This window comes from Pangasianodon hypophthalmus, chromosome 19 (genome assembly GCF_027358585.1).
Source record: "Pangasianodon hypophthalmus isolate fPanHyp1 chromosome 19, fPanHyp1.pri, whole genome shotgun sequence".
Classification (NCBI taxonomy): domain Eukaryota; kingdom Metazoa; phylum Chordata; class Actinopteri; order Siluriformes; family Pangasiidae; genus Pangasianodon; species Pangasianodon hypophthalmus.
The window spans coordinates 2,375,355-2,387,814 of NC_069728.1; the positions used below are offsets into that span (position 1 = coordinate 2,375,355).

At 39.4% G+C, this 12,460-nt stretch overlaps 1 protein-coding gene across 1 annotated transcript in view; it reads right to left on the minus strand.

Annotated features, from left to right (window-relative positions):
* cnih3 (cornichon family AMPA receptor auxiliary protein 3) overlaps positions 1-2,119 on the minus strand; it is a 37,178-nt gene extending 35,059 nt beyond the window's left edge. The window contains exon 1 of the mRNA XM_026946947.3: positions 1,335-2,119. Within this exon, the coding sequence (XP_026802748.1) occupies positions 1,335-1,412 (78 nt within the window). The 5' untranslated portion in view covers positions 1,413-2,119. The remainder of the gene's footprint in view (positions 1-1,334) is intronic.
* Positions 2,120-12,460: the final 10,341 nt, after the last annotated feature.

The following is a 12,460-nucleotide window of genomic DNA, read 5'->3' on the forward strand; positions in this document are numbered from 1 at the left end:
CATTTTGAGTCCAGTCAATAGCCATCTCTGCAGAAGCAGCACAACAGTAAGGTGTGTAACAGTAAGAACAAAATCTTGCAAATTTGATCAGATAAAAGAGCAGTTAAAAAAGGCGTGACTAAATGTGATTAACTGCTGCATACATAGAGAAAGTTCTTTGAAGGTCTGTTTTCACTAGAATTTGGAATATTCACTTTCTAGGTTTACTTAACAGCAAAGCAAGAAAAAAAAAATCACATTCGAAAACCATAAAGAAGGTGATACTGTCTGTATACTGTGATGCCACATACGGATATAATGAGCCATAGCCATCATTGAGAAGTTTTACTGGCACTACTGTGGTTACAAGGCACTTAATCATTAACACTTTCATTTTTGTACCTACAGTATGCAAAGCATCATCTTCATGCTTCTTATGTTAGATCTCACTCAAGTTAACCTTTATTATTTATTAGTCTTAGTGCAGTATAATAATTAAATCTAAGCACAGGTTGAAAGGACAGACAAATGACTGCACTGTGATCCACTGTACTTCCTGTACATCCTTTATGAATAAGATTGACTGTAATTGAGTAATGACTATAATGGGTTTTGTAATGATATAATTGTATGATATTTTATGACGAGCAAGCAGAACATTCCTATAGGTAAATAATATGGAGGGGAAAAAACTCCACAGTGCTTGTCCTGCAAAACACTGAGTGAAAAGACAAGACAGTAATCCCCATTAAGACCTGAATCACTTTTACATTAGTTGCCTTGAGAAAGCAAACTCAGGATGAATGAGTGAGTGAGCTGGGCCAAATCTTGGAGATGGCAATATGACGTGTAGGCTGTGTATAAAGAAATCAGGGACAGAGAAAACCCCATACAAGCTGGTGACTCAAATCATTTCTGTATTATGTAAAAAAAAGGTGAAATGATGATGTATTTTGGGTGTTTTTTGGGGGTGAAGTCAGGATAAGATTAGGTAAATCTGTGATTGAGAAACTCATGACCCAATGTCTCACTGTTCAGCTCATTAAGACTTTAGACAGGAACTCTGTTTATCATTGTAACTGATTGCATTTGCATGTATGCATCCTATTATTCCACACTGAAATATAAAAGGGTTCATGCAAATAGGCTAAGCATAACTTATCAGATGTGAAGATATAATGTGGATCCTCATCTACTAATAAGCAGATGCGTGGAGAAGGCTATAGATTTCCTCTTACATGGAAAACGAGAGTCATAAAAAGTGTTAGTCTATTAAAGCTCTATTAAACCCAGACTGAAATGATGTTCCAGTTTGACCATGAGATACACAGGGAAAGACTGATGCACACACTTACATGCCAGATGGCGAAGAAGATGAGGGAAGCACAGAGGACGAGGGAAAGCATGTAACAGAAGGCAGCGAACGTGAACATTACTGATTGCTGTTTGAATTTCCAAACACGGCGGCGGAAAAGGAGAAGAAATGTGGGGCAGAAAGCGCTTTACGCTTCGAGCGCGTGCCACGACTGCAACATCTTCATCCAGAGCGGCGACGCGTCTCCTCCAATCACTGCTGGGGTTTTTATTATAGACTTTCTGATGTCAAAAGGAGCTCAAGTACAATTCCATGACTGCAGTCTCCCGAGGAACGCAATGAAGAGCGAGGAGCAAAGCTTCGTGCGGGGATCCTGGCTGCGTGAACACACTGAGCGCGAGGACAGAGAGAGAGAGAGAGACAGAGAGAGAGAGAGAGAGAGAGAGAGAGAGTCCAGACTTCTCTGCTCCTCTTCCTCACACCTTTGGCTCAGGATGGGGCTGAATTAAACAGGTGGATGTGCACATCCCTCCCTCATCCTCTCTCACTGTCAGTGACTCACAATGCAAATCCTAACACACTGTGTGCTGTCTTGTGATTAAACACTTGGTCCTTTCAAATTTACAATTTATATCATTTGAAATGATGGCAAATGGGAGATTTATTACCAAAGAACCAAAGGCCTTTCCTTTCCTTTATTTTACAGCTTCACTAAGTCTTCCTCAACTTCATACCTTGGCGCCATCTTGCGGATAGACTTTGAAATGTCACATTATTTATCTGCCATACTACATACTACATGTATACTTACATATTTATATAACAAATCTTATATTTATAGCAGTATTCAGCAAACCCAGCAAACATGCCCTCACTGGCACGGACTAACCCACAGATTCCCAACCCTCATCCTGGAGAACCTCCTTTCCTGCATATGTTCATGTTTTCCCTGCTCCCAAAACACCTGATTCACACCTGCTTCACAAACTCAGGTCTGTAGTGTGTGTGTGTGTGTGTGTGTGTGTGTTTAAAGGTCCAGTGATTGGGTAAACTGCCATGGTTTCTGGGAAGTGTAGTCTAGAGCGGCCATGTTTGTAGGCCTCAGTGTGTTTGGGGAATGTAGAGTTCATGGTCCTGACAGCAGGAAGTCAGACTGATGGTGTGCTAAACTGCTTGACTGATTTACACAACAGCCAATAGCATTCAAGCACCCAAATTCTAAACGAATTCAACAGTAGCTTAGTGAACTAACTAAATATGGAGAACAGCAAACAGAGTATAACAAGAACCTTTTTATAACCTGTAGAGGACTTCTTCACCCAAACCTGTTGACGCTAGGGCACTACGATGATATCCTTGATGAGATGCTGTGTGTTTTTTTAAGTTATGCTGAAGTTATGTATGTGAGACGAATTCAGCCATCAGCTGCTCTGATGATGAAGAGCTGCAGGGTCAACACTGCGAGGCATCTGAATGGCATCTGAAAGCTAAAGGGTTAGAGTTTATTATAAAATATATTATAAAATATAATAAAATAATAATACAATAAAATTGTGCATTCACACACACACACACACACACATATATATATATATATATATATATATATATACACACACACACACACACACACACACACACACACACATATATGTGTGTGTGTGTGTGTGTGTGTGTGTGTACATGCAATATTCTAATCAGCCAATCATGTGGCAGCAGCTTCACCTAATGTTCACATAACCATCAGAATGGGGAAAAAATGTGATCTCTGTGATTTTGACCATGGCAAGAAGGGCCATGTTGGGCTGGTTTGAGTATTTCTATAACTGCTGATCTCCTGGGAATTTCACACACAACAGTGTCTAGACTTTACTCAGAAAGGTGCGATAAAGAACAAACATCAACTGAGCAGCAGTTCAGTGGATGGAAATGCCTTGTTGGTGAGAAAGGTCAACAGAGAATGGCCAGACTGGTCGTAGCTGATAGAAAGGCTACCCTAACTCAGATAACCACTCTGTACAATTGTGGTGAGCAGAAAAGCATCTCAAAATGCACAACACATAGAACCTTGAGATGGATGAGCTACAACAGCAGATCATCACATCAGGTTCCACTCCTGTCAGCCAAGAACAGAAAGCTGAGGCTGCAGTTGGCATCGGCTCACCAAAACTGGACAGTTGAAGACTGGAAAAATATAGCCTGATCTAATGAACCCATGGACCCAACCTGCCTTGTGTCCACAGTCCAAGCTTGTGGAGATGGTGTGATGGTGTGGGGAATGTTTTTTGGCACACTTTGGTTGTTAATACCAATCAATCATTGCTTGGATGTCACAGCCTGTTTGAGTTATGTTGCTGACCATGTGCATCCATTCATGGCCACAATTTACCCATCTTCTAATGGCTACTTCCAGCATGATAATGCATCATATAATGCACCTGTGACAGGGTCATGGGCACCCAAGGCTCATTGATGCACGTGGGGAGTGAATTCTAGCCCATCTGGTCTGATCCCACAGAAGAGCTACTGTAGCACAAATTGCTGAAAAAGTTAATGCTGGTTATGATAGAAAGGTGTCAGAACACACAGTGCATCGCGGCTTGCTGCGTATGGGGCTGCGTAGCTGCAGACTGGTCAGAGTGCCCATGCTGACCCTGTCCACCACTTAAAGCGCCTACAAGCGCCTACAATGGGCACATGAGCATCAGAACAAGAACTTGGGTCCTGGCATTCATGTGGATGTTACTTTGACACGTACCACCTACCAAAACATTGTTGCAGACCAAGTACACCCCTTCATGGCAACAGTATTCCCTAATGGCAGTGGCGTCTTTCAGCAGGATAATGCGCCCTACCACACTGCAAAAATTGTTCAGGAATGGTTTGAGGAATATGACAAAGAGTTTAAGGTGTTGACTTGGCCTCCAAATTCCCCAGATTTCAATCTGATCGAGCATCTGTGGGACGTGCTGGACAAACAAGTCCGATCCATGGAGGCCCCACCTCACAACTTACAGGACTTAAAGGATCTGCTGCTAATGTCTTGGTGCCAGATACCACAGCACACCTTCAGAGGTCTTGTGGAGTCCATGCCTCGACGGGTCAGAGCTGTTTTGGTGGCACAAGGGGGATCTACACAATATTAGGCAGGTGGTTTTAAAGTTATGATTGATTGGTATATATATATATATATATATATATATATATATATATATATATATATATCCATCCATTTTCTGTACTGCTTATCCTACACAGGGTTGCAGGGAGCCTGGAGCCTATTCTAAGGGACTTGGGGCACAAGGCAGGGGACAACCCATTGCAGGGCACAATCACACACACACTACAGACAGTTTAGAGATGCCAGTCAGCCTACAACACATGTCTTTGGACTGAAACCCCCAAAGCTCAGGGAGAGCATGCAAGCGCCGCGCATACACGCCAAACCCTGCAGGTGCAAGGCAAAGGTGCTAACCACTAAGCCACTGTGCCCCCCTAAGTGTACAGTACTGTGCATAAGTCTTAGGCACATGCAAAGAAATGCTGAAGAGCAGCAAAGATGCCTTCAAAAATTAAATGTTGCTACATTAAAAAGAATACTATATAGAGCAGTAAACAGTAATAATTGAAACAAACTCAATATTTGGTGTGATGACCCTTTGCTTAAAAAAAATAGTCTCAGGTACACTGTGTGCAGTTTTATAAGGAAACGAGCTGTAAGTTTTACTGAGCACCTTCGGAACCAGGCACAGTGCATTATGCATTGTGCCGCTGCCACATGATTGGCTGATTGGAAAACTGCATAAATGTGCAGATGTACAGGTGTTCCTATTAAAATTGACAGAAACCCAGAGAAATTATCAAGCTGTACCCAAGAGAATATTACCAGCGTTACTGGCTGAGAATTGAGCCACCAACATCTAGCAAGGTTTACTCAAGACTGAATTGAGAGCTCTCCTTAAATAGACAGGTACAGGTGGCGTCCATTGCCACAGATTTTATTGAAGCAGGTGCTCCTCTGCCTCCCTCTGGTGGCAGAAGCCAGTCTACCAATGTTTCTGTTGGTCTTTACCGCCGTCTAGTGGTGTGACATGAGGTCGAGCTTGCTGTCCCCTTACACACTGGTTAGTTTACTGATTCAAATTTCTTTTCTAAGTGTTGGCTGAAGAACTGCACATTAATATCAAGTTAAAATTATATTTTTAGAAAGAAGTGAAATCTTTCTAATTACAATTTAAAATGATTGATATATGTATTCTGAATATATTGGGATATTGGATCGAACTTCCTTACGTAAAAATAAATGATTTAATGTACATTTAATCTAAAATTTAATGTTAAAAATAAAATAATAGTTTACTTTGTACCTAGTGTACTTCTTTTTGTACCCAGTGTACTTCTTTTTACAAATACATATAAAACGTACACTGCTGTACTTCTATGGTGATCAGTGATTGTTGGCTGCAGGTCATCTGAGCTAATTTTGCTGGATAATGTGGGACACCCAGATAAGAGGAGTGATGGTTCATTTCTGGCCCAAATACCACTTTCATCTGGCCAGCATAACCCCCCAGAATGGCAGTAATTATGTTAGAGTTGCCTTGTCTTTTAGACAGCATGTGCAGCACATTTTCTTCAACCTGCTGTAAATCAGAGGCAAAATCAATCAAATGTAATTACAGTTATAGGCTATAAAATAGTTGCATGCAGTTTTGTTGTGAACATGGGATGCTTAGTCTAGCGTATCTTTTTTTTTTTTTTTTTTACATTTAAAACTTTTACTTTTAAAAAAACTTTAAAAACAAACAAACAAACAAACAAACAAACAAATGCACACACAATCTTCCAGGATTGGCAAAATGCAGCTCTTATAAAGACGTACTGGTTCGGTCACAAAGTTGTCCTTTTTTACTCACAATTTTAAATAGTATTCAAATACAACACAATTTTGTCTGATTGAGACACAGCCCTTTCGGCTGACTCGGTTGATTTGATCTCAAGAGTAAAATGGTATAATGCTCAATATATTCAATCTTTTTAAATAATCACTTAACAACTAAATATATTTACAATATATTTTTGTGAATCCATTTATTTCTGTAAAGCTGCTTTGTGACAATGTCCATTGTTAAAAGCGCTATACAAATAAAATTGAATTGAATTGAACTAAAGAAAACCAAACAGAGGCAGAAGTAAGGTTTCTGCTTACTGACCACATTTACTGATAGTTACAGGACTACAATACTCATTTAGTGATGACGCAGTACAGTAAGGGGACTGGATAGTGTAAGGGTCAAAAAACATTAGAAGAGACACGTCATATTCCTCCCCCTTTACTTTCTGTGTTTTATAACAATAACAACTTTTTTTTCTTTAATGTGGATTAGCTTCAATACTAAACATCCAACCTTTCAGGATCCTAGGAAGGTATCAATGACAAAAAGGCTCAGTTGGTGTGATCACCCTTGAGCTTCCTGTATGCAGTTCTGGCACAGCGGCCGAAGAAGGAGGATGCACTGTGTTCTGCTCTGGCAGGGGATCTTCAGGAGATGGTTCCTGGCTGAGGTATCTGGAAAGTTGTCAGGGGTTTCCACTTGTAGTGGCTTTTCACCAGGTTTTGTTGAAGACACCAGCTGGTCTGCATGTCTTTTCCACATCATATCATCTTGGGTGTGAGCTTTGTAGGAGACTGGACCAGACTGAACAATCACAGTAGCTGGGATCCATTTTGCTCCTTTACATCACCTCTGTACCTGAGTCCTTTTCTGTGACTGTACAACTTGCCTGGTTCCTGGAGGTCTCAGATGGTTGAATCTAGCAAGAAGTTATCATTTCAACAAAGCCGAAGCTGGCATGAGCTTTGTGGTTGCATGAGGAGTGTGTCAACAGAAACAGGTTGAGTCGTTGGTGCTTGTTTCATTGTCTGGAAATATCTTTTGTGTTCAGAAATAGCTGGCATTCTCCTGACACCAGTTGTGGACCATTATCACTCATGAGTTGCTCTGGCAAAATTTAGTTGGGCTTGCCACCCTATGACATAGCCCAGACATGTGAAGAATACAAGAGATTGTTGTCACATGCAGGGAGTGACCAGTACATGCCAGATATTGCTGCAGCTTCAATAAGGTTGCCATACGTCTTTTAAAAGGTTCAAGGTTCTTTATTTGTCACATACATGTGATGTTACATACATGTGATGTATTAATGTAGTGAAATGTTTTTCCTTAGTGCCTCGTCCCACAGTGCAACAGTGATACATAATAAAACAGAATATAATAAAAGCAGAATATAATGAATACAACAGAAAAATAGAATAGAATCTAGTAGACAAATATAGATGTTATATGTAAAAATATGTTTAGCAGCTTTTAGAGGAATGTAGTGTGCAAAAAATTGTCTCATAGTGCAAGATTGCAAGAGTTTTTGTTTGTCCATAGTGCAACAGTTTGTGTATGTGTCTGTGTGTGAGGTAGAGTAACATGCAGACTTCTGAAGTGTCCTCATTCAGTAGCCGGATTGCCTGAGGGTTTTAACAGCCTCTCTAAGATTTCGTCATGTCCTTTCATCAGTTTTGGTGGGACATCCTGTTCTTAATGATGTCACCGTGGTGGCCCATTTTTCCACTTGTTGATGAGGGCCTTCATGGTGTTCCATGGTATAAGTGATGTTCTGTAAATTTTTTGGTACCCTACTCCTGATCAGTACCTTCTCTGTAAAAAAGAAATCCTGTAAAATAAAAGTACTGTACAATTTACAGTAAACAGCTGTAAAACATATTTACAGTAAAGTACTGTAATATCTTAATGTTGTATAAAATAACAGATAACTCAATACATTTGCTCCTTTGGCTGATGTAGGATACAACTAAGCCAAAGGTTATGGGACTTGCCCAATCCTGACAGCTTGGTGGTGCTTGGACTCAAACACACAACCTTCTGAGCAGTGATGCAAAGCCTTAACCACTGAGCCACCACAACACCACCACAACCTTGCCGCAACTAGCTTGCATTGATTCAACTCTTCTAACACTAAAAGATTGCATTGAACCACTGCAAGCTAGATGTGGTGGCTCAGTGGTTAAGGTTTCAAGTCACAGATCAGAAGGTTGCCAGTAAATTACTGTAAAATCGACAGCAAATTTTTTACAGTGCTTCGACAGTGAGATCCAATACACGCTTCGTAAGCTCTTTGTGCGCCATGGCTTCAGCTGTTGGATAAAAGATGATGTCAAGAGAATCCTACAGAAACAGCTGATCTTTATTTGGGGTTAATCAGAATCACTTCATTGATGACAGGTGCATGATAATTACTTTTCTACATGTTTGAATGTGATATTTCTATTCTGTTGGTTTCTATTTGTTTTTTACTTTTTTCTGAATTGTGTCAGTCGCTATATATCACATTAAGGTGGAAAAAGATCTTATATGATTTCTGTTGGTTTAATTTTTATATCACAAAAACTGCTATTTTAACAGGTTTTTGAAGACTTTTTATATCCACCATATTAAATTGAATACAATTCATTTTGAATACAAATCTGAAACAATTAGGTATGACAAATATAGAAAAACAGAAGAAATCTGTAAGGGGGCTAATACTTTTTCATGGCACTGTACCCCAGCATGCTTTTTTAAATTAGATGGAGTTCATGCCTTCTAGGGAGGTAATGCAGGCACCTCATTTTATATGAGTATTTGCTTACTCCAGCATATTGAAACATTTTACTGAGGTCCAGCGGTGTTCAGGCTCTAGGTTGTTACTGCAGTGCAGTGGCTTATCTTCAATAGCACATGGATAACTACTGCATTAGCTACATCGATTAGCATGCAAGTACTTTAAAGGTCTAAATTAAAAAAATGACAGGAGTAAAAAGTAAATTTTTTTTTCTTGTTAATCTAATTAAGCAAGAGTACAAGTATTTTCCACCTCTGAGCTTGATGCAGAATATCCGGAGTTAAATTTGCTTAATAATAATTCTTTTGGAACCAACAAATACACAGGTGCAGGATTTAGCAAATTCACTTTGGATTCATGATTGAGTATAAAATTTTTCAAACCCTCTTTCTTAGATGGATGGCAAGGATGCGGTAGATTAACATGTACTCTTTAACATTCTCCAGTGTAACAGACTGGTGGGAGGGATGTAGATTCCTGCTGTGTCAGCTTTTCACATACAGTTCAATTATGACATTCATAAAACCTACTGGAGAGCCTTTAGCAAAATTGGGCTGATTGTGAAAAGAGACAACAAAATATGTATGGCTCTTGAAGGAAACAACACTCGCTACATTATTTCCATCCATTCTGCTTACAGTCATTCCACCTAGTTAAATGTCAGGTCTCTCTACCAATCACAACGCTCCTATAGTCCTCCGTTATGGCCACTGGGGAGTCGTTTGGCTGTTTTATTAACACCACATGGATGGAACTCCACTAGTAATCAACACACCAGCTCCAAACTCTGTAATGATGAATAGTGCTGATTAGTTCCTGTAGCTCTGTCTGAGCCATACTGCCTTACTGGATTACACGCCATCATCGGGTTGAAATGAGGTCATGAAATTTGTTGTCATGAAGAAATGAATTTCACTGTACTATAATGTACATTGTTGTGCAAATGTCTTAGATACATGCAAAGAAATGAAGTAAAGTAAAGATAACTTCAAAATAATGAAATTAAATCTTTCTACTTAAAAGAAAAATACTACAACGTGCAGTAAACAGTAATAACCTAAACAAAGTCAATATATGGTGTGACGACCCTTTGCTTTTTTTTCTTAAATAGTTGTCCTAGGTGCAGTGTGTGCAGTTTTATAAGGAAATGAGCTGTAAGTGTTACTGAGCATCTTGCAGAAGCAGACACAGTTCTTCTGGAGACTTTGACTGTCGACTCGCTTCTTATTTCTGCAGCGAAACCCAGCAGCCTTCATTATGTTTTTATCTGAAAAGTGTCTCTTATGTAATATGCTGCTTTCTTTACTGACATACAAACATTTTTCTATAACATATTTTTTTGGAAAAGTAATGTTTGGAAATCTAAAATGTTTTTGTACTGACTCGATAATGTAGAATTCATAAAATAAAAATCTAACAAAGTTTGAACTAAAAAAAATAGGGTGCCTGGACTTTTGCACAGTACTGTATATGTGACAAATAAAGGCTTCTCTTCTCAATTTTGCACAAAATCGTTCAAGTGGAGTTTATTGTCATTTCAACCATATACAGCCGGTTAGTACATAGTGAAACGAAACGACGTTCCTCCAGGACCAAGTGCTACATAAGACAAACACAGAACAACACAGAACTACAAGGGACTACATACATTTATACATAAAGTGCACAAGTGCAAACATGTGCAGACAGCACAAGACAGTACAGTGACTACTGAGATGGACAAAAGTGAATCCAGTGACAGTAGTGCAAAAAGAGTACAGTATAAGTTGCTGTAGGTGTAAACATAAGAGCAGCCCAGTAGAGAGTATAAGATATGTACAGTATAATAAATATTTGTAGCAGCATAATGTAATGTGGGGATGTGCAAAAAAAATTGCAGAGAGGATGGAGGATGCTCAGTTGTGTGTGTGTATGTGTGTGTGTGTGTGTTCTTTCAGTCCAGTTTCTGAGTATTGAGGAGTTTGATGGCATGGGGGAAGAAACTGTTGCACAGTCTGGTCGTGAGGCCCGAATGCTTCGGTAACTAACAATTCTAATTAATTCTAACAGTGGGTCACAGAAGGGTATGGTCCAGGTGCAGAGTTTATTAGAAGATGTAATCAGAAGAAATCAGTAACACAGTCCAGGTCAAAAACACAGAGGCCAAGCAATCTGCAAAACAAATCCGAAGGGGCAGGCTCAATCACAACAATGTCAATTACAGTCCAAAAATCTAAACACCAGGAAATCCAAACAAAAAAAAAAAGGCTCATAAATGCAGAATGAGAATAAAGCGCAATACTTTGCAATGTGAAGGTGAAAATGTGTCTTTTTAGTGTCTCTGAATGAGGATGAATGATGAAAGAGGAAGTAATTGATTACAGACGAGCTAGGTGAAGGGGAAGTGGACTAACATTACAGTGCTGTGGACCTCTGCTGATGTGGAGCCGAACCATCGGGTAAGCCCATAACATCCATTATACACATTTTATTATTTTTCATATAGCATTTTTAATATTTCATATTTATATTAATCATATTTATATTCATCTATCTCACTGTGTGCATCATAAGTTCTCAATCTTTGCAGGAGATCTTTAACCAAACACGCTTTTGTGCATGTAAACCTGAGTTATGGAAGTAAAAAATAATAATTTACACTGAACTTCACTGCAGCAGTACCATGTCCAGCACACTGTCATGGGAAAGAAAGTGACCTTCACACTGGACACTAGTAGCATGCAACTTAAAATAAAACTAAGGGTTTTTTTGTGCAGTGTGGTTGTGGTTTCTAGCTAGAAACACTACAAAATACAATATTCATATTATATTTGAATATTAAGTGAAATAAAGCACACAAATGAATGCTCCACGGCCAGCGCACGGGACACATTGGTTTTGGTGTAAAATGGACTCTATGCACATGAAAATATTACATAAAATGCGATATGTGAACCCAAATAAACTGACGATCCCAACTTTTGGTTCGTTGGTAACAGTTTCACCTGATTAAGCTCACTGCACCATTTACACTGCTTTTGACTACTTCTGAGTGCTAAACCTGGAAGTGTTTAGTTTGTCTAGTGCCATTCCTGATTCGCGCTTCACTGGCTAATCACAATATCCATAGAATAGTTCCATCATTCACTTTAATACTGGTATACCTTCCATACTCGCTGGCCACTTTAATAGGAACACCTGTATCCCTGGTCGTTTATGCAGTTATCCAATCACCCAATCACCCAATGTGGGAGCTGCACAAGTCATAAAATCATGCAGTTACAGGTCAAGAGCTTTGATGTTCACATCAAACTGCAGAATGAGGAAAAATGTGATTTTAATGGCATGGTTGATAGATGGACTGGTTGGTTTGCTGATCTGGGATTTTCACACAGAAAATGGTGTGAAAAGCAAAAAAATATATATAAATAAATACAGTGTGCAGCAGTTCAATGGGTGGAAATGCCTTGTTGATGAGTGAGCTCAGAGGAAAATGGCCAGACTGGTTCGAGC